This window comes from Lolium perenne, chromosome 7, assembly GCF_019359855.2.
Source record: "Lolium perenne isolate Kyuss_39 chromosome 7, Kyuss_2.0, whole genome shotgun sequence".
Lineage (NCBI taxonomy): Eukaryota > Viridiplantae > Streptophyta > Magnoliopsida > Poales > Poaceae > Lolium > Lolium perenne.
In genome coordinates, this window is record NC_067250.2 from 126979338 (window position 1) to 127003677 (window position 24340).

Sequence of the window (24340 nt, forward strand, 5' to 3'; positions counted from 1 at the left end):
CCATGCATAGGGTCCAACACGACCATCCACTGCTCCATCTCTTCCTCGCCCTGCGGCACGACCCTGACCACCCCTTGAATCCCAAGAACCCCGTCCTGTACGGGCACCACCTCTACCTCCTCCAAAACTACGGCCATACCATGATTCCCAATCCGCCTTCAGGAAATCCCCCCACTTCAGTTTGTCTTCTTCATGTTCCCCAGTACCACATTCCAGATATGAATGTCCAATGTGACCACATGCAGCACAAAACCTTGGCATTTTCTCGAATTTGATTGGATAAACTTCACGTGTACCACCACGAGACATAGAAACAAACCTAGCTAATGGTTGTCTAACATCCAATCGCACCTTAGCTCTGACAAAATTCCCAGCTCCAAGGACATCTAGCTGAACTTGAACAACTTTCTCAACTTTTTTCTCTGTCAAGTTTGTAATCAGTGATACCTTTCTATATCCCACTGGTATCTTGTGTATCTGGATCCAGGTTGTAAAGAAATTCAGGTCTACTGTTTCAGGCAATGTTAACCCATCATATGGTTCAATAGAAACCACACTTTGCCTAAATAGCCACGGTCCACCTTCCGAAACCTTAAGCCAATCTCCCAAACAATTACATTGAACTGTGAATAGGTTACCTTCCAAGTGCTGAAACGATACCAATTTTGCTGGGCTCCAAGCAACCTTCATGTGTTGTTCAAAAGTTTGAGGACTGAACGAATTTGATGTGTGAACTTTCGCCAACGCCATCCACTTCAGGCCCTCCTTCGGAGCCTCTTCTTCTTCCTCAAAGACTAGATCGTCAAACTCGTCCTCCTCTATTCCAAGGCGGTTGAGCATGTCATCTATCGTCTCATCCTTCTTCGTTCCCGATCCGCTCGCCTGATTTGTTGAGCTATTCGCTGGCGACGCCATGGAGAGATACAGATCGCAAAAACCAGCCAAACCCTAGTTCTGACCGAAGCAACAGCGACACACCTTTTAGCAGGAACCAAAAAACAATCTCCTTCCGAAACCAACCCGCGATCACCTGTCGCCGGGGCAGAAAAGACTCCGGACCGAAGTAGATCACGGCCAGCGAAGGAGCGAAGTCCCTAGTCGCCCCGCGATCGCCGATCGCGAGAGCGCCAGGTAAGGAAAAAACGGTTCGCTACTACTTTATTCATGCTCAGCGCCGCTTCTCGATCATATCTTTTTTTATTGCTCCGAGCAACTCGCTGGGTGCGAATACTGAACTAAACAATGGTACCCTATTGTTTATATTCTCTTTATTAAATTTCTTAAAAATTAGTATACAAGGTTAACACCTGGCCTCTACATAGTTAAGATACATAGAAAGAAAAAAGACGCATAATACAAGATATCAAAGACTCGAAATAGGTGTGCCTGTGTGGGTTTATAGAGGTGAGCCTATCTACGCATGTGTGAGCGTCTGCGACTATACTGTGCTACTGTGTTACATAAAAAAAAAGATAGTGGATAGTCACTTCAAATAAATTGCTGCAATCCATATGGGCTCGCCACCTTCTCCAGTCATATACAAACCTCTATAAATAGGTCTTGATTTTAAATCTTTGTAGATATTCACAAATAGGTACACTGATAAATCGTTTGAAACTGAGAAGAAATGTTACTCGTATAAAAAATCAATTCATTTCTACATATCCGATTATAGAGGAATCATAAAACAAGAGCTTCCACGATCATGACGACGGCCATGAAATACTTCACCTTGCTCTCTCATATCTGAGGTGGTCCTTCTCCTAAAGGCATAGCTAGAAGAAGTATTTGCTGGTGAGGCATAGTCGGAATAGGCATTTCCTGATAAACCAAGAAGTTTTGGTACTTCTCGCGTGTCTCTTCCAAAGTATCGTACCTCTCGTAGTTGTTGTTGGAGAAATCATTGAATTGATCTTCGCAGGTGCTTCATGAACTGTAGATTCATGAATGCCTTTCTTTGATGAACAAGTAAGGAATGTGCCACAAGAATGAAGTCATAAGAAAGCATCACAAGTTCATATGAGATCATAAACTAAGAGGAGTATACATGTTCATTGCCCAAAATGGATCATAAGTTCACCTTACCACTGCAACTATGGTATCAACCTACCACTACAACAAAAGTGGATGTCATCCTAACATCGCAAGGCTAATGGTGAGCCACCTAACACTCCACTTCCTAAGGTGGTTGTACACATGCATGCTTTGAGCTAACGTCAGCACCACATTGCTCTAGGAGAACCTTGTCCACTGAAGTGCATGGAGCCCCCATGTGTGGTTTGGTAATTGATGAAAATCTCTATGGACTAATGTTTGCATTGAGTTATATTTGTAGGAGTTGTCCATAGGTAATTTTTGAACCATATGTTGGCTTTAAGGTTGCAATAAGAAGAAATTGATGAAGAATATCAAGTTTCAAGTATGTCTTGAAGATGAAGATGAAGTGAGCCCTCAAAGTTAATTTCAAGACATCAACATGATGAAGAATGAAGAAATGAAGTGCAAGTTCAAGATGAGCCATCTCGAAGAGATCATTTGCTTTAAACTTTCCATCCATAGGGTGATCATGGATATGTGAAGATGCGCCGAAGAAAAAGCTCTCCCATGGTGGATTATGGAGGAGCAATCTACAAGATTTCGTCAAGCAAGCACTATCAAGAAAGGTGTTCCATCTTGTTGCGGTCAAGATCGTCATCATCAATCTCAATAGGAACACGCAAGGTTAAGGTTTGCTCTTGATAGAGTTTCTTTCTTACCGGTCTTATGGTGTAGTTGGAAACCGGTTTATAGTTTAGTTGCCGCACTATCAAGAGGGCTCTCGAGTGAGTAACTCTATCGTATCCTTCGGAGAGCTCAAACCTTTGGATTCTTGCATCATTTTTCTTGGTTGTTATTTGGATCTTACACATGTGATGTGTTAGAGATTATGTTTATTCTCATGACAATCTCTAGTTCACCGATAATGGTTTTTGGACGGGAAACTTGTTGCATTTTTAGGTTGGAGGTTTTACCGGTATGTCTTTTTTATGAAGGTAAAAAAATTCATCATTTATTTCTATCCTACCTTGCTGGAATATGATGGTTCACTGCATGATATTGTAGTTCTTGTTACTAGCTTCGAAACGAGCGCAAGATCATCAAAATCAGAGTCCAGATGCTCAAGTTATGGTCATTCTCGTTTTGATGTTTCTGCAATTTTCGGGGGGGGGGGGGGGGGGGGGAAATTCCGGCCCGGACACAAAACATCCGACCAAATATCTTCCCCCCTTTATGCGAGCAGTTCCCTTAAGTCCTTACATGTTTTTTCGAAGCCTGGGGCGGATGTTCCGGCCCGGGAGGTCCCAAACGGTCATATTCCACTGGGAGGGGGTATATAAGACCCCTTGTTCCTCCTTGGGCTGGTTGCTTCTTCTACTCTCTCCCTACTCCATTGTTGATCTTGAGAAGCTTCCTCTCCCTCTAATCCCTCCATGATTCTTGCACCTATTTGATGGAAAAGAGAGAGGAGATATATATCCACATCTTGACCAATCAAATCCCTCTCTTTGTGAGGGAAATCCACTAGATCTAAATCTTGGATAAATTTGGTGCTCTTCCTCTTATTTATTCTTCCTCTCTTATTTCGCCCATAGCTTTTGTAGCTTTATTGGAATTTGAGAGAGAAGGACTTGAGCATCTTAGTGGTGTTCTTGCCATTGCATTTGGTGCATCAGTTTGAGTTCTCTACGGTGATTCATGGAAGTGAATGCAAGAAAGTTGTTACTCTTAGGTTCTTGGAACCCTAGACGGTTTTGAGGCCTTTGTGATGATTTCTTGGGATCCTCCAATTAAGTTGTGAATGTGTGCCCCAAGCTTTGTGTACAGCCCGGTTTCCGCCTCGAAGGAAATCCCTAGTGGAACCGTGACCTAGGCCTTGGTGACAAGGGGCACCGAAGAATAAGGTGAGGCCTTCGTGGCGCTCGGTGTGTGTGGTGTGACTACTGCATCTTGGGGTGAGACCTTTGTGGCATTGGTGTGCATCGAGCAACCACACCTTAAGGTGAGGCCTCTTGTAGCGTTCGAGAACACTAAGCCACCGCAGCTGTCCAACGGAGATTAGCACTTGCAAGAGTGTGAACTTCGGGATAAATCATCGTCTTCCGCGTGCCTCAGTTATCTCTATACTCGAGCTCTTTACTAATGCACTTTACTTTGTGACAGCCATCGTGCTTGAAGTTATATATCTTGCTATCACATAGTTGCTTGTATTGTTTAGCATAAGTTGTTGGTGCACATAGGTGAACCATAGAGCTTAGGGCTTGACAAATTAAACGCTCGTTTTATTCCATATTTTAAACCCATCTCGTAAAAGTTTTAAACCGTCTATTCACCCCCTCTAGGCGACATTCGTGTCCTTTCAGCTGCGACAATCAATCATCTTCTTGCTAGCGGAAATCCTTGTCGTCACCTCTGCCGCGACCTTGGCCACAAGCAGTGGCGGATCTAATTGAGGCTAAGGGGGTGCAATGGACACATGGTAAAATTATTTTCCTTTGTAAAATGGCAATTTTCACCATGTATGAACCCTACAAAAAAAATATTTTATCTGGTGTGGCACCTGTAGGCACCATGGTGTTGAAAGCTCTAGATCCACCTCTAGCCACGAGTGTATCAACGGGGCTCTCTTCTGATGGCACATCATCCAGATGAGTCTCATCAATGGGTTGTGAATAAGACACCTGCAAGGGGATCTGCAAGTCCCCAACGCAGATCATGGCATGGCTAAAGTTGCCACAATCGAGTCCTAGATTAACCACGCACCATAGATCAATGTAACAACTATCAGATCTAACACTGCGCAGCCACTAATCTAGTACCAAATAGGTGAATCTACATCGCTACAAACATAATATGGGCCATATCACCGATGAACAAGCACTACACATGCAAATCCTAAGATCTTCCCACCACTACAAGATCTAACGCTAGCCGGCCAAGCTAGTTGTGTGGTAACTTACAGTCATTGATGGAGGCGAAGGAAAACTCAATGAAGAAGAGAAATAAGCATTGTCATCGTTGTTGTTGCCAAACGAAGTTTGGTGCGCCGCTTAATTACCTACTCCGGGACGGGAGATGGAGCTCAAAAAGGGGGAAATGGGTGGGGTGGAGGGTTGGATACATGCTATGAGAGAGGGGGTAGAAATAGATGAGGGTATTCGGCGGGAGATGATGTAATCCTTCCCATACGCCTTTTCCGTTTTTATCGTAGTCCACGCGTACTCCTGCCATCTGTAGTTCGGCCGATTATGCACGCAAAGTTTTTTTATATATATTGGCAGAGTGCCTTTTATGAAAACAACCCATTCGGCATTTCCTTCCAGGCTAGCCCAACGGTACTTTAAAAATCATACTAGCGACAACCTATCCCGATGGCACCCGTGGTCATTGGGTGTGGGTGTAGTCTAACCAAACCCGCACCCATGTCCTGAAATCTTACACGCTACCCACACCCCCACCTAGGTACAAATTTTATCCCATACCCGCACCTGAACGGGTAAAACCCCATGGGTAATACCCACCCGACAGTCCAAACAATGCAACAAGGTAATATAATAGCACAACATATAATAATAACAGCAATATATATATGTCATTCCTTCATTGATTCAGCAAAGCAGAACACATGAAAAAGAAACATCAAAATAGACCATGTATAAGAAAAAAACAACAAAACAACATGACATATGAATATAAATAGCAAACATCACAAGCTATGTGAAAAAATCAACATTTTAGTACAACCTAACATATATGGAAAAAAACATTACAACCCAACATAAGTTGCATAAGAATATATAAATATATAATTCAAACTCGTAAACTCCATAAGTTCACAGAAATTTAAAGATTACAATAAAGGTTCGAATGAGGTAACATAAAGGGTAGGTGGGTACACGGGTATAGGTTTTGCATTCCCATACCCACGACCGCCATACCCATTGAGCTAGTCATAGTGGGAAGTAACATGCTCTATGTTATTACATTCATAGTGGTTAGTAACATCAAAGTAGTATCATAGATATCTTCATTAATTAGCTTGTAGACTCATTGTATCTTGGAAAAATGTGATGTTAAAATAACTAGCTATCTTAGAGCTACTCCAATAGTATAGCCGATTGTTGGCTATAAGCAAGATGACATGTCATCTACAGCGAATATGTAGCCAACAAGTACAATAGTTGGCTATAAGAAAGTACTACTTTCTCAATGGATGACTCACGTTTCATTCACACAATTTGCCTAGGAGCACGTGCTAGAGCTAGCTCTTGCATAAGAGCCCACTTACATTCTCTCTCATCTTCTCTCTCCTCCAACTAGACACAAATATATTATTTTAATCCTTGTAGCCAGCTAACTAGGACTTAGAGCAAGTACAATAGAGTCCAGTCAGCTGACTATAAGACATTGAATAATATATTTTAGATGAGTTGGAGGAGAGAGAAGAGGAGAGAGAAGGGAGGTGGGCTACTATGCAATAGTCAGCTCTTGCACGTGCTCCTAGGCACTTTGTGAGAGTGAAAGGTGTGCCATATGTTAGTAAAGTGCTTCATTCTTGTAGCCAACTATTATACATGTTAGTTATAAGATGACTACAAATGATATGGCATCTTGTTATAGCCATCAGTTGGCTATACTATTGGAATTGCTCTTATTGTTACTTGTTCTTACTCTATCCTCCTCTCTCCTTATTAACTCACTGCCACATAAGCACATTCAGTGACTTGGACATTTAGTTACTACTCTCGCTATAAGAGCAATTCCAATAGTATAGCCAACTGCTGGCTATAAGCCAAGTGCCATGTCATCTATAGCCAATTTAGAGCCAACATATACAATAGTGAGCTATAAAAATGTAGTACGTAATCAATGTGTGGTCCACCTTTCACTTTCACAAAGTGCCTAGGAGCACGTGCTAGAGCTGGCTTTTGCATAAGAGCCCACTCTCCTTCTCTCTCCTCCAACTAAGCAATAATATACTATTTTAATCCTTATAACCAGCTGAGAGCAATTCCAATAGTGTAGCCAGCTGCTGGCTATAAGCCAAGTGTCATATCATTTATAGCCAACTTAGAGTCAACACATACAATAGTGAGCTATAAAAGTGTAGTAATTTATCAATGTATGGCCCACCTTTCACTCTCACAAGTGTCTAGGAGCACATGCTAGAGCTGGCTCTTGCATAAGAGCCCACTCTCCTTCTCTCTTCTCCTCTCTCTCCTCCAACTAAGCAATAATGTACAATTTTAATCCTTATAGCCAGCTGATTAGGACTTATTATACTTGCTCTAAGTAGCACTCCGTGAGATTAGCATTTGCGGATCTAAAGGTATAATAGATGCCCCCGATAGGGGGTCTCACAGCGCTTTGAGATGCTGACCGTCGGATCGTGTCTCGCAGCAAATCTCAGCCGTAGATATTTTGCAATGTCCCGTATAAATTTGTGGCTGAAAGTGAAAAAAAAACCCTAGCTCTCCACCAATCCCTCACGGGCCTCCTCCACCAATCCTCTCCTGCGCCTCCTCCTCCAATCCCCTGTTGTGCCCTCCCATCTCCACCCCTCCCTCTCCCTTGCGCGCATGGCGGCCGCTGGCTCCATCCTCGTCACCAGCCCCTTTGCCTCCACCGCGTCCCTCTCTGGAACCGTCGTCGCGGGCGACAGGAGGCACGTCCGACCTTTAGCAGGGGCAGCCGGCGCGGGCAAGGGGTGGCGCGGCCGGCCTCCGCAGGGACGACACGGGAGGGCAGCGTGGGCGACCTCCATAGGGGCCGGCGGGACATGTCGGCGCGGGCGACCTTGCCAGGGGCTGGGCGAGAGAGCCCAGGCAGGGCGCCGCGTCAACCTCCATCACTCCAGCGAGGAGGTCTAATCTGGAGGTATGGTGGCCCGGTCGATCCACCCTTCCCCTATTTTCCTTACTTGTTCCTGATATTGGACATATATGGTGTTTCAGTAGGTTGCATGCGATCTGTTTATTGTTATGTCTACACCATTTACACAGTTGGTTCCCAAGGGATTGGAGTGGAGGACAAGATGGAGTGCCTATTGTTATTTACGTGAGTAGGCTCTTGCAGGTTGAGGCTCCAATCTTCACTTTTATTTTGTTGAATTGTACTTCAGTTATTTGAGACATTGGATTATATCCGTAAATAACAATACCATTGAACACCTTATATCCGACCATCGAAATAGTCCGTACACCCAACAAATTTAGGTAGTCTGTACCACTGAAGAAATGATCAGTATATATTGTATATATTTTTGTGAACTGGGCACAGAATTTCTAAAAGAAAAATGGATATATGTTGATGCAAGGAAACTGAAGATGCTTTTAGAGACTATATTCTTGTGGGACCTCGAGAACAACCCATCATATATGTTGATTTAAACCAAATTAACCAGTGATCTCTTTGGAATATGCACTGTTCTGCTTGGACGATTGGTGGTCGATCCAGTCCTAACATAGAACCATTTTTTTTTCAAGTCTCAAAATTATTTAGAAGCACAAGCTGACACCATTACCATTTGATTGCAGAGGAACCGAATATACCTCCATGGAACTGTCAGCAAGGAGCTCCTTACAAGCAATCAATTTGTTCATCTCTCCAAGAAAATCAAGAAGAACATGCGGCTGCAGTAGCAAAGATCAAAAGTACGGCCAGTTACATAAACAATATTTTTTTCTCTTTCCCTAAATACAGTGATCAATTCAGTATACTTTGCACTCACACGTTTTCTTTGTCTCTGAAACAAGAAAGAGAAACAGGGGAAAGAGCAGTCATACAAGGATATGGCGCAATGCTCTGAATATCAACAACGGACCTACTGTCGTGGAGAGGTGCTAACGATAAGCAACATCAATTTTGGTCATATCCATTGCATACAAGTTGATAAGCTGGGGGTGGAGCTGGCTGACCAGATTCAGGTAATCACATCCTCTTCGTGCATATTTTTTTTTAGAGAGGATGTTCATGCACATTAGCATCTGCTTGTTTCACTAGGATAAACAGCGTGCTCCGAAAAGGTTAATATACTCATGTATCTGTGTCTTCGAATCGGCATTTCGTAGGCATTCAACATTGTATTCTGATTTATGACCAAATTTTCTATATGAAACTACCTTCGAGTAAAAGGTTTTGTTCTTTGCTACCTTTCATGTTCTGGTATATCCAAGGAATTTATTTATTCAATATATCAAGCCTTACAGAATTATTAGCATTTAACTGCGAGCTAAACCTCACTTTGTCTTTGTTAATATCGCCGATCAGTTTATGTTGTAAATTTATTATTTCACCTAATATATTTTTCTAGATTATCTAAGCAATGTTGTTAGCTTGCTGCAGGTTCTTATGTATTTTTGTTTGGAAAATGAGATTACACTGATCAAAGGGTATCAAGGTGCTTCTAAATTTCCTTATTTTTTCATGTTTGTATTACACTGCGATACTAAACTACTATTTATTTATGTTGATTGTAAGTGCTCACTACTCATTTGTTGATTTCTACCGTGATGAGCTAAACCTACGGTCATTTTATCGGAAACTACTCCTTTCGGTGGCAGATGGATGCTTGCATTGTATCTGAAAGTGCAATGGTGGTAGGTCCTTTCTCTCCCTTATTCTCCTTTTACTTTTTATGTGTGATCCGACTTTGATCTATAAGAGCTACTTCGAATATGCTTGGTATACGCTAGGTTATGAAGTACTGCCATGTTGTGGTTGGTGCATATATGCAAAACCAAAGGGTGCAAATATGAGGATTTTCTTGTGTTCTCTTTTCTGTGAAAAGAATTGTCGACTGCATTAGTTTCTCACGAATTTAGTTTATATTTCAGTTGCAAGTATATGTATAGTACTTCTGCTGCCTGTAGTTATGCTCTTGGCTCAGATACTTTGCTTAAAAATTAATTACAAGTTTACAACACATCTCTAAACTATTTGCAGTCCATTTCTTGGATGATGTTTGTGCCAGCTTGTCCCACAAGAGCCTGAAATGCATTTATGTTTCATTTTGTGTTGTAGGAGCTTTAGGACTAGGGTTAAGCAATTTTGATTAAGTTTCGGCCACTTCTGCCTTCCCCATCTCTTCTCCAGCTTTTAGTGACTCTTTTTAGTTTCATGCTTGCTAAAAACATCGGTGTATACCATATCCTATCCTATAGTATCGTTGGACAGTGATAGTTAGTTATTAGGTCAGCTACATATATGATGCAACTATTTTTTCTTATGATAGACTGATAGGTACTTGATTGCTTTGAGTGGTAGATACAAGCTATTATAAAATATGCTACGTATTCATGGTCATTACTAAGGCTGCCAAACCCAGTAACCTTTGTTCGTAGCTTCATATTCACGATTATGCTGCTACGTTTACTTCTTTTTTAGGCTTTCCGATATATTTCCAGATGCATCTTCTCAGGCTTTGATGTAGTCAATCTGAGTATTAACATACATAATTTTTTTGTAAGTGAAATATTTTATTTTCTGACATGACTGGTTTGCATCTACTCCCTTATGGCTTTTGATGTTACATATTGTTAATTTTTTTTCTATTTGGTCGCCTCTCTCAACTATGATTGAGATTATTTAGGACTTTGCTATACTTCCATGCAGGGCAACCTTATGAATCAAGCAGTACGCCGGCGATGTAAATATACTTTTACGAACGCGGGAGGGAGAAGGTATTCTCTCCATACCTGATCATTTATTTCTTCGTAAGCACATTCTTTTGGTGATTCTAATTAGTCAAGCATGTTGGTATCCACTATTTTACATTTTGGGACAGTTGTGCTACCGAAACCACAATCAGCTAGCTGCTTTGTGCCTGGTGTTAAATATTTAAACATCTGCACTCTTTTAAATTTTTGGACGGTTGGGCTAGCAAATCCACATTCAGATGGCTGCTTTGTGTCTGGTTAAATACTGAAATCACTGCATAAATATCACGACTAGCTACTATATTTTATTTGTTGCATACTAGAAAATCAGCTTTTATATCGAATATGCTTCTGAAAATTTTAATGCCATCTCCATACTTGTATTTCTCTAGAATTTTCTATTGAGATTTTGAGTTTTGAAATGATGTTGTGAAGTATAGTTTGATGAAAGTAAAGTGAAGTTGGATGAGAGGATTTGGTGTGCCTCTGCCCTACTGGCTGGGTCACTGGCTCACTGCCTGCTCGAGGCTGGTGGTGCAAGTATTGCATAGATTTTTGTGATGCTTGAGCCTGCCATGTGCGTTGACATTTCATCGGGGCTACATGACCTGCTTTATTTTCCTTCTGTACGCAGATTTGGCTACAATTCTGGATGGTCTCAGCAATAGTTAATCCATGCAATAGTTAATCCATGTTGACGTGATATTTGTCCATTGTTTTTTGGCAATATCATATCAAGAAAAAATAAGAGTATAAATGTGTTAATATTTACTACGTATCAAGGCAGTTAGTTAGATAAAGTTCTTAGCTTGGATCGCTCTAGGATTGTGATTTGGTCAACTTTATATGAATCAAATATTAGTTCTTTGAATCATGAACCGGGTGTGATGTGTGCAATCTGGCGATGAGGCGAAAAACATGTCTTCACTGAAATACATTAGGATCTTTAGTGAGTCAAAACAATTTCTCCTATATACTAATAATGAGCACCGAAATATTCTGTTTAATATTATATGGTAGTGCCATCACTCGAAATCACTTGCATCTGTTTCTTCTCAGGTGTAGGGGAAGCGGTGTGCTGCTGCGTGGTTTCGGATGGCCGACACCTGAACCGGTGGTTGGCTGGTTGGGGTTGGTTCCAAACACATTTTTCCATCCCATTTCCCGATCCAAGGTTGTGTTGTTCTTGATCTCCTTTTAGTCTGTTTCTGATGTGTGCTTCTGACTGTTCTTTGTACAGGTTCATGCGGAACCACTGTGTTTGTGGTTTTCTGGATGGATTTACTCTTTTACTCTGAATCATGGATGCTTTGGTTTGGATGTTTGTGTAGTTACTAATCTCTATATATTTTCTGGCTTTGTAGTTCAGTGTACTGATTTTCTCTTCCATTTTGTCGGTTCTTTTGGTTGCATGTAACCGATTTATGTGCTTAGTAGGTTTGTTCATTCTGGAGCTTTTGTAATTCACAAAAGAAAAATCACAGTTATATAAAATTTATATTGGTAAGAGCTCTACGGGGTCGTGCGCCAAGGCGCACATTTAAATCTAGTTACAGTGCACCATGGTCGGTGCAGCGGCCAGATCGGCCGTTGCAATAAAATAATCGAGCTGCCAGGCCGTTTAACAGTTTCTGCTTTAACCTTTCCTTCCTGCCTTCCTGGGTTGAACTATCCCGTATGTTCGGAAATCTTTGGCTACCTCTTTCGCCTCCACGTCCAGGTTTTCAATAGAGGAATTATACCAGTGCAGAAATCAGAGGGGGGCAAGGGAGTACATAACGATAAAATTTTGAACAATGTTTGTGCCACTGCTACTGCTCAGCTCCTAAAATTCAGTTAACCAAAACTCAAGATCCAGTGGTACCAAATCTGAAGATGGGGCGACAGATTGCCTCTGTCCATAAAAGCATGTCACAAGTTTGTCTAAACATTAGAGTATTATTTTTGTGTACATCTTTAGTCAAACAAAGTATGCTTTGACTTTGACTAAAAAACTATACAACTTGTTTTTCGGAATGGATGCTAACGTTCGAAAAGCACGTACTAATTACTAGTAAGATATGTTTGGAAATCTTGGATACCACTTTCGCCTCCATGGCAAGGCTTTCAATAGAGGAATTATACCAGTGTAAAAATCAGAAGGGGGCAAACGGAGTACATAACGATAAAATATTGAACAATGCTTGTGCCACTGTTACCGCTCAGCTTCCTAAAATTCAATTGACCAAAACTCAAGATCCAGTGGTACCAAATCTGAAGATGGGGGCGACAAAAAATATTACCATGTCAAAAGTTTGTCTAAATGTGAACGTATCTAGATACTTTTAGTTTATAGATAGATACATCAAAATTAGACAAATCTTCGACATCCTTTTATAGAGGGAGGGAGTACAACAAATCTGAAGATGGGGCAACAGAACATACAATAAATCTGAAGATGGGGCAACATAACATACATGATCTTGTAGTATACTAAATGAAGCAAAGTGTTTAAAGTATATACTGCTATTGTGAGACAAATCATGTGGTAATGGTACAACATGATGCGGGGAGTTAAGCCCTGATCGAGCAAAACGGCAGCTCCAACACCACCTACAATAGTAATGCATTCCCCAGAAGAACTGACACCTACAAGTAAGTTACATTACAGAAAGAAGCATATAGCTACAAGAATGCTTAGCTTCCAAAGAATCACTTTCTGCTCTCTGTTGTTCATAGTCCAGCACCACAAAAGCTCTCCAGTAAACAGTAAGAATCCCGGTATGTCATAGCTTGGCTAAAGTTGATAGACAATTAGCTCCATTTTCATCCAACTACAGACTATAACTGGGCAGCAAGGATCTCGTTCCACGTATCTGGTACACCAGGAAGACACCAGTGCAAGCAGTCTTGAATCCCTTGCGTGGCCTTAATGCTATACCGTGATATATGCCCTTCGTCTCTCAGACGTGATAGAGCAGTGATATCCAGTAGCTTGACCCTTGTTCCCATCACCGCACCCTCAGCATCAGCATCGTCAGAATGATTCTGGAAGATGCCGCTTCCCTTGGCCAAAGGACTTGTGCTATCACAGCTACCCCCGGTGTTCCAATCCCCATTGAAAAAATGGCGAGGTGATATCGACCTATAGAATGCCTTCAGATGGGGGTGGTGAGGAAGTTGGGCATCCAACCACTTCACGACGCTGTGGATGGTGAAATTTTTGGCCTTCCAGATGACGGCAATGTTCCTGTTGTTGTTTGGCACTCCACCAAGATACATTTCCCACCTATTTGCCCTTAGCTTACCCCTGTTCCAGTGGTGGCCAGTGTTAAGAACAAGAACGTGGATCCTATGTAGGTTATCCCTCACAAAAGCAGGTGGACGATCAAGGTGCATAGCATAACTGGTAGTCGGATCTGATGAATTCAGGGGCTCCAAATCACACAGTGTCGACGACCAATGGTATAAAATGGTTGTATTTGTACTCGGGAAACGGTAAGCCCAGCCATCCGGTCTTTTTGCACCTGGTGCTAAGATGAATCCATACTCTACACCGACATCTTCCACATCTTCCCGCTCTTTCCCAGAAGTAGCCATACACATCATGGACTGAAACATCTGCCTCCCTAAAGAATCACCCACATAAGCAATGGTTTTATCCTGCATTCTGAAATGTGGCCAAATTAGTAATTAACATCAATGACTCAAGAGATAGTATAAGGCTAACGAATGCAGCATATCATTTCCAGATTCAACTTGCACATGCAATGGACATGTACCTCCTCAAGAACTGAGAGGCCTCAAACTCTGGCATCTCACAACCTTCAGGTTGCCATCTGAACTGTTCATAATCAAAATCCATGCGCTGTGTTAATCTGCAGGACCAGCTCTCAGAAAGCCATTGTTTACAGCCAAAACCAGAGTATAGTGGTCTGCGCTTGTCAGAAACCCATATTCCATTCCTGTGGTTACATTCTGTAAGATAGATAAAGCAAACATCTGAGAGTAGGCCAGATAACTCATGACTAACTCACATACAAGGCCAAAACAAAGTCTTCTGGATATAGCAAAAAGGTGTATCATGGCATGCAGGGGAAATAATTTATGCTTTCTCCTACAGTCATAGAAGATGAATAATTACCTTTCGGATCAGAGGGTGATGCTTCCTTTTCATCTGCCACGTCAACAGAAACACTCACAGCTGACAGTGGTGGTGGTGCACCAGTAGCTTGCTTTTCTACCTTAACTACTGAATCTGGAAATGAATCCACACTTGGGAAGTCTTCTTCTGAAGATGTATGCTGATCTACAAACCTTGAGTTAGCTACAGAAATTTGAAGCAAAATGAGAATAAAGGTAGGTGTGAATACAAAAAATAAAATTGTATATGCTTGTAATGACCTGGATGAGTCAAAACCAACGAATCAGGATGGAGATTTTCAGTATTGTAGTATGTTCCCTCCTCCCATTTCCAGAGAATAAAGATCATGAAAAAAGCAAGAATGACAAGTTTAAGCTGCTTGCACCGCAGTCCATTTATGCTCCCCAGTCTCATCCCTGTATTCATATTTAGGAAAAATCCATGTAAGAGCAGCACAACTTATGATTCTAGAAACCAGTTGCCATATCAGAAAGGGGGTAAACTTAATTAAGTGCTACTATTACTAGTATATAATATTTAAAATATGATATTAATCTGTAGATTCTCAAGCAAAGGAAAGTTAAAAGAGTTATAGTACTCATCATTTTAGTTAGTATTACTAATACATCAACAGCGATATAATAAACGGCTCAAGTATGGCTTTCATCCACCTTACAAAATCATTTTCTGAGCCTGTTAAAAAATGGAGAAATGCTACTCCGTATAATTAACGACCTTAATTGACTGGATGACTACGATTACGTACTGCAGATATGAAGACCACACGGAATGCTTTGCAGGAATGCAGGGAGCCTGAAGGTACACAACTTTGGTATTTGTGTTGATATCTAAAAGTGCAATCACAAGCACATTGTGAGTGGCACCTATTTGGATTCAAAGATCTACCAGAGCAAAGAAACAAATTTGATCCAATGTATCAAGAAAAAACATGTTATGAGCACAAAGCTGCAGATCAATTCACTCATACAACATGCAAAAAAACAGCACCAATAATGAAACTGCAAATTATCCAACAAGCTATCACAACAGCGTCATTGCACAAAATCATCGAGTAACCACTCTAAATCATCCTAAACTAGGGCAATGCACAAGGATGCCTTCAAGCCCGAAGCGTGCTTAAGGCAAATTACTTCAGGGACATTAAGTTGATGCAAACTAAGCCTGCTCCTAGTAAACAATTCCTCTGTAGTACTACACAAGCCAGAAGTTGAATTGCTTGAACTAATGTAGCAAACAACAGCATGGGAGAACTGAAATCTATCGCCCAATCTGTCAGAAACTGATGAACAGCACACAGCTCAAATCCAGGAATAAAGAAGCATGAATCAAACTCCGGCACACAGCTCGCTCGAACTAATATCAGATCACATGCCCCCGCAGCCTCATCAACTCCCATTTCATGATCCATGCAAGAACACGCAGATTAAGGGTCACTTCTTGCTTAAGCTTCTCGAGAAACTGGTCTATGGATTCCTGTGGAGATAAGCTCCAGTGGGGAGATGCTCTCAGAAACTGTTTTCCAAGGCCACGTTGTAATTTGAGTCTAACTTCGACTATTAAATTTATCAACAAAATGCAAGTTATATGGCACAAAAATTATGCTATTGGATTCATAGTTGAAAGAAGTATATCATGGGAAACTTCTAGAATGATTTGGCATGTTATTACTTGCATTCATCTACATAAAAACTGTACTATCTAGCATGATTTGGCATCTAACACAAGAAACTGCAACTTTCTTTTGCACTTTCTGCATCAACAAGCATCGAGAAATTTCACTCATGCATCTTACTGCAAGAATCACACAACAATTGCAGCGCGTAATGTGATAGAAGACCAACCTCACTTCCGCGGGCGAGGTCGAGCTGGATATCTAGCTGCCCGTGGCCAGCTAGGGTCGTCGCCGAGGTGGACGGAGCCGGCGTGGGGTGAGCTCGATGCGGAGGCGGAGGTGCTCGATCCGGGGTCGAGGTCGTCGAGATCGGGAGGGGAGATGGATGGCGGTGCTCGGGAGATGAGGTCTGATGCTCGAGCGCCCGCTGGGTGGACTGGAAAGGCGGGAAGGACACGGGGCCGGTGGCGGGTACGGGGAACGGCCGGGAGGACGGGAGGGGGACCCTGGCGGCAGGCGGTCGAGGTACCGGCGGCGGCGGAGGAACCCTAGCGGCAGGTAGGAGAGCGCGCGCGCGGGCGCCGGGAGACGAGACGAGAGAGAGAGAGAGAGGTGGGGAGGGGGGAGGAGATGCTTGAAGCGGGCGCTGGGTCGGATGAGATGGCCGGAATTGGGGTCGGACCGGAATTGGGGCTCGAAGCAGAGGTGGTGGAGCTCGAACCGGGGGCTCTTACCGGGGCGTCGGCGTTAACCGGAGCTCCGACCGGTGGCAGCGGGTGGCGCGGGGGCGCGAGGCGGGAGCTAGGGAGGCGTGAATGCGCCGGGCGCGGAGCTCCGGCCAGGTAACCTTGGCCAGAGGAAATGGAGAGGCGAGCGTCGAGCGAGACGAGGGACTCGGGCTGGGAATCTGACATGAACCGGTTAGGTGACCAAACATTCTAATCATCGGCATTCTGAAAAACCAAAGCAAATGGAATGACGATGGCCTCATACATTGTTGGTCGAAACAAATATGAACATCCCGGGATGGCGTAAGTGAGGCCAGGTAGGATGCACAAGAGATTGATACTTGTGCCATCACACCAGGCTCACTTGCGTCACCCCGGGGTGTACAGTTGACCGAACATTCTAATCATCGGCATTCTGAAAAACCAAAGCAAATGGAATGACGAGGGCCTCATACATTGTTGGTCAAAACAAATTTTAACATTCAGGGATGGAGTAAGCGAGGCCAGGTAGGATGCACAAGACATGGATATTTGTGCCATCACACCAGGCTCGCTTGCTTCACCCCCGAGTGTACAAGTGACCAACCATTCTAATCATCGGCATATGCAAACAAAATTAACGACCAAATCAAGTGTGGAAAACGACAGAGCCATATATATAAGTTCACAAACATAGTCGAACTAGTAATTAAACAGACATGCAAGTAAAGTGCTGGATAAAGTTTATTACAACACAAGCTCGTCTTTAGTTCACAACTACATAACTAGGCTCGCACATCAAAACTCGGCTATGTGGACTTAGGAGCGTGGATAAAACCGTCGCCTTTCTTCAAGCACATCCATGAGCGGTAGTCGTCACCCTGCATTTGGAGCATTGTGTCTATTTCACTGTTCGACGGCTGATAGCCGGCATAGAACTCCCCCGCGCTTCTAATGACATCTTGAAAGATGATTTCACAGAACTCTACTTGGATGCGAAAGAAGTCTTGCTTTATGCCGTCGTCAGGGACCCGCGACAATTTGTTGGCCCGATCTACGAGATGCTCGGTAGCATAAGTCGTCGGTCCCGTATGAACTTATCCATGTAATAGAGGGCGTAGTAGGCATCCTTGTTACTAGAAGGCGGCTTCTTGACGCAGGGAAACTTTGTTTGGTGCTTGAACACATGCTTCCCGTACCTAACATTTGGCCTCTGCATGTGGCCTTTCGCTTTGACGTAGCCATTGAGAGCATCATCAAGTACGGCCTTGACATTCGTGTAGTCCGTTTTTGACTCACCATCCGCATCGAGGTATGTGGCCACAGAATATTTCGGGGTTATGGAGATGAGTGTGCAGGTTTTGTCTCTGCGTAGAACACATAATGTTTAAGAACATGACGATTGAAATCTAAAAAAATCACGAGTTAAGACCGGTACGGTGAGGGGTGACTTACTCGGAAAATACAGGCAGGAGGAGGTTACACTTCTTCTGGTTCGCTAGGAAGAAGTCTTTGAGGTATCCACTCGCGACTGCCCGGTCTCCGGCGGTGGCCAAGTGGACGGCACGCATGTAGAAGGGGTCGGCTATCGCGATGTCCGGGATGTTGTTTCTAATGATCCGCATCGCCTTGCTGAGCGAGTATAGGCGAATGAAGGTGTAGTGCAGCGGATAACTGTTCAGCATGGCGAAGATGTCATCATACCGCAGGAAGATCTTCTCCGCGTAGCCACTATCGACAAAGCCATGGCCCCAGGGGACCTTCGCAACATACACTGGGTATCCATGATCTTTCTCCCTGATACGCCGCTCCTCCATAAACTGAATACCGTCAACCAGAGATCGCATAGGACCGGGTGCAGCATCGTACGATCTTTGAATTAGCATCCGCTGACCCGACACATGCACCCTCGACTCGATATTCTTGGGCACTGGTGGCCCGTCCTGAGCACGGATCAGTGCCGGCTGGCTGGCAGACTTGTCGTTCTTATTCTTTCTTTTCCGTCCCTTCTTCTTCGTATTTATTGGGACTGCATTCTCCTCTTCGCAAGCCTTCTTCAGTGTGTTAGGACTGATAACACTTCTCACCTCGGCTATCGGCTGAGTCTCGGTGAAGTCGGCAGCTGGAGGCGTCTCCTGAGAACAGAATAGGCGCCGCTTGTTGCAATAGGTTTTCCCCTCGGCGGCAGCTTGAGAGGGTTGGCTACTGAGATCGTAGTCCGCCCCAAAATCGAAGTGGCAATCCAGGTTGGCGAACGTACTGTCCTCGTCCGGACCATCGTTCGGATCCTGTGCCATATGCATGTCCTCGTCGGCTGATGGCGGCACCGTTGGGGTGGTCTTGCCATGGCTTGGCGCCGGCACGGCTTGGGGTGCTGTCCGTGGGGTGGTGTCGCTCGCCCCCAAACGAATCTGGCTCTTTGGCCAAACCATGGACCAATTGAAGCATTGGTGGAGGGCAAGGACCTCATCTGCGTCGGCGCCATGGGGTTGAAAGGGAGGTACCATGTCGTCATAGCCACTAAGCACCCGAACCAGTTGAATCCTATAGACGTCGGGTGCCATGGGTACACCGTGTAACTGGCGGTTGCTCGGTTGAACGATTTTGGCCTTGGCAACATCGATCAACTCGCCGTTCACAAAATGCAGGAGAGTGCATGGGACGTCGGCGGCGGCACCCTGCGGAAAACATGTAGGGCGTTAGGGATGGCTAGCGTAGTCAAAGGCAAGGATATGGAAGTCATCGGAGATGAGGGTTGGTTACCGTGATGGCGTCCAGCTCGGCTAAGGTCGAGGCACCGCCGGCGGCGGGCGTGCCACTGATGGAGTGGCCGCTTGTTGGCGCGGTGCCGGGCGGCGTATTATCCGCAGCGACGGGTGCATTGAGCTGAAGTAATGGCGCCGCGGGAGACACCAAGGTTGGCGCCGCCGGAGCCACCAAGGTTGGCGCCGCGGGAGCCACCAATGCTGGCGCCGCCGGAGACACCATTGTTGCCGCCTGCGGACTCAACGATGGCTCCACGTTGTGGGAGTTGCTGCCCGTGAAACTGGGAACGGGGAGGCCCCTTTTTTCCTCCCCTATACCACGCGTCCAGACCGGCAACCAAGGTAGGGATGATGGAGCTAAGCGTCGTGCCCACTTGGTCCTCCACTTGCTGTCGTTGCGTCCTCTGTTGGGTCTCCACGATATGTTGCACTTGTTGCCGCACTTGCTCCTCGACCAATGTCTCGACCAATGTCGGGATCTGCGCAACTTGTGCCTTGAGATGTGCGACCTCCTTCTCATCGATGGTGGCCTTTTTCTCCTTTTTCCCCGACTTATAGTATTCTGACCATTTCATAGAGCATCCTTCGCCGACCACACGACCAGCCGACGTCGGCTTACTCAATGGATCCCTCTTCTTGTGGGCATTCAACGCCCTATTTAAAGGGTTGTCCCAAGGGGCACACTGCGAGGAGCTCGTGGACCCCGCGCCGCTACTAGCTTCCTTTTCACTTTCCGCAGTGAGCTCCTTAGCCTACGGGATGAACATGCATGAACCATTTAGAAATTTGGATTCATCAATAAGAATGCAACCATAAAGGAGCTAATTAAGCGGGTGCATTCCTTACCAGAAGAGCCTCAAACTCCTTCACATCCGGAGTGGTGGTGAGCTCCTTTGTTTTCGGGTCAATACGGTAACGGGCCAGGAGAAAGTTCCTGGTTTGCTTGTTTTTGTATTGCCGGAAGAGGGGATCGAGGCCGTTCTTCACACGCTCCTCATCCGCGGCGTCCCATTTCAGTTGCGCCACCCTAAAACCGCCAGGACCAAGTTTGTGGGTGCCTAAGTTCAGTTTTCGCATGTCCTTCCCCCACTGACTAGAATCCGACGTTGACTCGCTCTCGCACTTGATCTTGAAATCAGCGTAGTCTTGCTCGGTGATCGAGGGATTTAACTCCTTGATCTTCTCGTAACTCTCACCACTATTAATCATTTTCTTCACTCGGTTCCTCCAACTAGCGAGGGCGGTGCTCATCTTCGTGAGGACGGCATTGTGCACTTTGTTCCGCATGAGACGCTTTTCTGGGCAGTCCACCGGGAACTCGTATCGTTCGTGCAGCTTCTGGAAGAGGAGGGTGCGCAAATTCGCTCGGTCAGGATACCTGAGGTTCTCGGTGTTGATCGAGACCGTGCTCCGGAGGATGCACCCGAGTTGGGCCGAGTACCCTTTGACTAACTCAGGGGGCGCCGTTGGATGCCCACTGGCGTTCATTTCGGTGAATGCCTGCTTCACGGTGCTGAGCACATTTGGGCGACGCTCCCTCCGTAGCTTCTTCCGTTTGCCGGTGTCATCCTCGCCGGCACCATCCGTGGTGTGGTCATCCTCGCCGGCACCATCAGTGGTGTCATCGTCAGCGGCATCGTCCGCTCGGTACTCTGGATCGGTGCCATCATCCTCGCCGTCGTCACGGCGAGGTTGTGACTCCATCACCTCCATTTCATCGGTTAGCATCCAAAATGGCTTGCTGCCGCTGCCGCCGGCCTCATCGTTGTCGGCCATGTTCGAACTAAGTAAGAAAAAATGCATAAATTAGCGCAAGATTTACGGAAAAATTGGGCATGACCTATGCTAATTTATGTACATATGAGTGCCCCATTTTCGCCGAAACGGAAATGAATCAACATTTCGGCGATAATGGGCAACTCTGTCGATCCCTGCACAAGAATATGTCACCATATACACCAGCTGAGCACCATGGCACATGTACAATTGTTCCTCATATACACCAGCTGAGCACCATGGCACATGCACAAGAATATGACACCATATACACCAAAGAAGATCATCAAAGAAGTTAAAGAAGCAGCCTAGCAAGAAGAAGAATGACTAGCAAAGATGCATCAACAAAGAAGAAAGAAGAAGCTAGCAGTTTAGTAGCAAGAAGCAGCTAGCAGCATGCATCAACGACTAGCAAGCAAAGAACTAGCTAGCAAAGCATGCATCAACAACAAGCAGCAGCTAGCATCTAGCAAAGCATGCTCACCGTGAGTCGCGTGGAGTCACCGAGAGGCGAGGTGTTGCTCCGGGTCGAGGAAGATATGGCAGCGACGGTCAGGTGCTGAAGTTCCAGGGCTGTGAAAGAATGACAATATGGTAAGAAAATGAATGACAATATGGTAAGTTCCAGGGCTGTGAAAGAATGACAATATGGCAGCTACCTGTCTGCAAGTGCGGCGGCGGTCCTCTGCGGCGGCGTCAGCGGTCGAGGGCGGCGCGGCGTGCTTCTCCAGCTGCTGCTCCAAGGTGTGCGTGGAGGTCAGGGCGGCGCGGCGTGCAACAACTAGTGTTGTAAACATCAAAATGAACACTGTGAGCATCAACCCTTCACTCTGATCCCAAATTATATGCATTTGAATGGAAAAATAGTAACAAATCAGTATAAAATGTGAACTTCAAGAACCTAGCAGCAGCAGTAATCAACCTAGCAACCTAGCAGCAGCAGCAAGCAAAAAATACCCAATTTTATAGCCCTAGAGCAGCAGCAAGCAAAAAATACCCAATTTTACAGCCCTAGCAGCAGCAGCAGCAAGCAAGCAACCTAGCAGCAGCAGCAAGCAAACAACCTAGCAAGCACATAGCAGCAAGCTAGGACTCTTGTCTCACATACAGCCAAAGCAGATTTAAAATTTCAGTCCAACAACTTAACTCACAAATAGCCAGAGCACTAGGATAAAATGATCAACTATCTAATGCATACATAGTACTATAGAATTTCATTGAAGATAGAGTCGGCAATATCAGATACATAATAGTCAGTAGCTTAAAATCACTAGATATCTACTAGAGCAGCCAAATACAGACACAGAACTAGATATGAACAAGCCCACATTCAAGTATGGTTTCACCTTTTCCTCATATTTTCTTATAGTGGAATACAAGTTCAATAATCATTAGCTATTCAGGATTTTTGTAATGTAATGTTATTTATTACACAACAGAGTCATATATTCACTCAATACTGCTTGATATATCAATGTAAAATACCTTAAACAGAGAAATATATTGACCATCTTTCTCCTCATCTTGAATTTTTGGGTAAATTGGTTGGTGCATTCAAATTTTTCAGCTGCTAAACCTACTACATATTTACCATGAAGTTCTTTGATCAGCCAAATTTTCAAACCACTAAACCTACTGTCAAGAGAGAACATTTACAAATTTCCATTTCAACAGAGAACATTTCCAAATTTTCAAACCACTAAACCTACTGTCAAGAGAGAACATTTCCAAATTTCCATTTCAACAGAGAACATTTCCAAATTTTCAAACCACTAAACCTCATCAACAGAGAGAACATTTCGAAATTTTCATTTCCAAATTTTTAGAGAACATTAGCTAGTAGCTAGTAGCTAATTAACAGAGAACATTTCCATCATGAGCAGCAGCAAGCAGTAATATTAAAAATCCATCATGAGCAACAGAAATATTAAAAATCTAGCAAGCAGCAACACCTAGCAGCAGCAAGCAGCGGCAGCAAGCACCTAGCAAGCAGCAACACCTAGCAGCAGCAAGCAGCGGGAGCAAGCACCTAGCAAGCAGCGGCACCGGGGGCTTGCATGAGGATGAGGAGGAGGAGGGGCATCGGGGGTACCTTGGCGACGATGATGATGCAGAGGAGGGCGCAGCGAGTACGGCGAGTCCGGTGGCTTCAGAGAGAGGCACCGGCGGAGAGGGAGTGGTGAATGGGGAGAGGCGCCCGCCAGTGGGAGGAGGGGAATCAAGGGGATCTGGCCGTCGGTGGGAGGAGGGGAATCGAGGGGATCTGGGCGTCGGTGACGATGCAGAGGAGGGCGTCGCCAGGGTGGCGAGGAGAGGAGGGCGTCGCCGGGGGTGTGGTCGCTTGTGTCGCCGGGGAGGTGGCGTTGGAGAGGAGGCAGTGGTGCGTGGGGAGGTAGAGGGACGGCGGCGTCGCGAGGCAGTTTGAACCAGAGGTGGGATGTGGTCGGGACGGGGGAAGAAAGGGGAAATTTCACTAAGTCCCCTGATGCCTTAGCAATAGCGCACCTCTCGGGGTGCGCCACTATGAGGCTTAGCAATGGCGCACCTCTAGGGGTGCGCCACTGCCTCTTTATGTCTGGGTCAAAAGAATAATGCGGGGGGGATTGACATATCCCGCTTAGTACCGCACTGGCTCTGTCCCT

At 44.8% G+C, this 24340-nt stretch overlaps 1 protein-coding gene and 1 long non-coding RNA gene across 3 annotated transcripts; one reads left to right on the forward strand and one right to left on the reverse strand.

The window, feature by feature from the left end:
* Nucleotides 1-7587: 7587 nt before the first annotated feature.
* On the forward strand, nt 7588-8697 carry LOC139834160 (uncharacterized). The gene is made up of 3 exons (XR_011749590.1): nt 7588-7914; nt 7992-8112; nt 8574-8697. It is a non-coding gene; the product is annotated as an uncharacterized lncRNA (long non-coding RNA).
* Nucleotides 8698-13094: 4397 nt separating this feature from the next.
* On the reverse strand, nt 13095-17347 carry LOC127318553 (protein trichome birefringence-like 14). Of its 2 annotated transcripts, none has more exons than XM_051349030.2 (5): nt 16680-17347; nt 15078-15233; nt 14818-15000; nt 14456-14651; nt 13095-14343 (listed from the first exon to the last, which is right to left on the reverse strand). In XM_051349030.2, the coding sequence occupies exons 2-5, from the start codon at nt 15229-15231 to the stop codon at nt 13515-13517; spliced, it is 1362 nt and encodes a 453-aa protein (XP_051204990.1). In that variant the 5' UTR covers nt 15232-15233; nt 16680-17347; the 3' UTR covers nt 13095-13514. The 2 variants fall into 2 exon arrangements, with proteins under 2 accessions (XP_051204990.1, XP_051204991.1); XM_051349031.2 differs by having other exon boundaries at nt 14818-14982; nt 16680-17346.
* Between the last annotated feature and the right edge of the window lie 6993 nt (nt 17348-24340).

What these genes read in the sequence shown, in the direction of transcription:
- LOC127318553 (XM_051349030.2), bottom strand. Translation starts at nt 15,231, where the DNA reads ATGAGACTGGGGAGCATAAATGGACTGCGGTGCAAGCAGCTTAAACTT. An exon ending in GTTGGTTTTGACTCATCCAG is followed by an intron (nt 15,001 to 15,077) that starts GTCATTACAAGC and finishes AAATTTCTGTAG; the next exon opens with CTAACTCAAGGTTTGTAGAT. An exon ending in ATCACCCTCTGATCCGAAAG is followed by an intron (nt 14,652 to 14,817) that starts GTAATTATTCAT and finishes TCTATCTTACAG; the next exon opens with AATGTAACCACAGGAATGGA.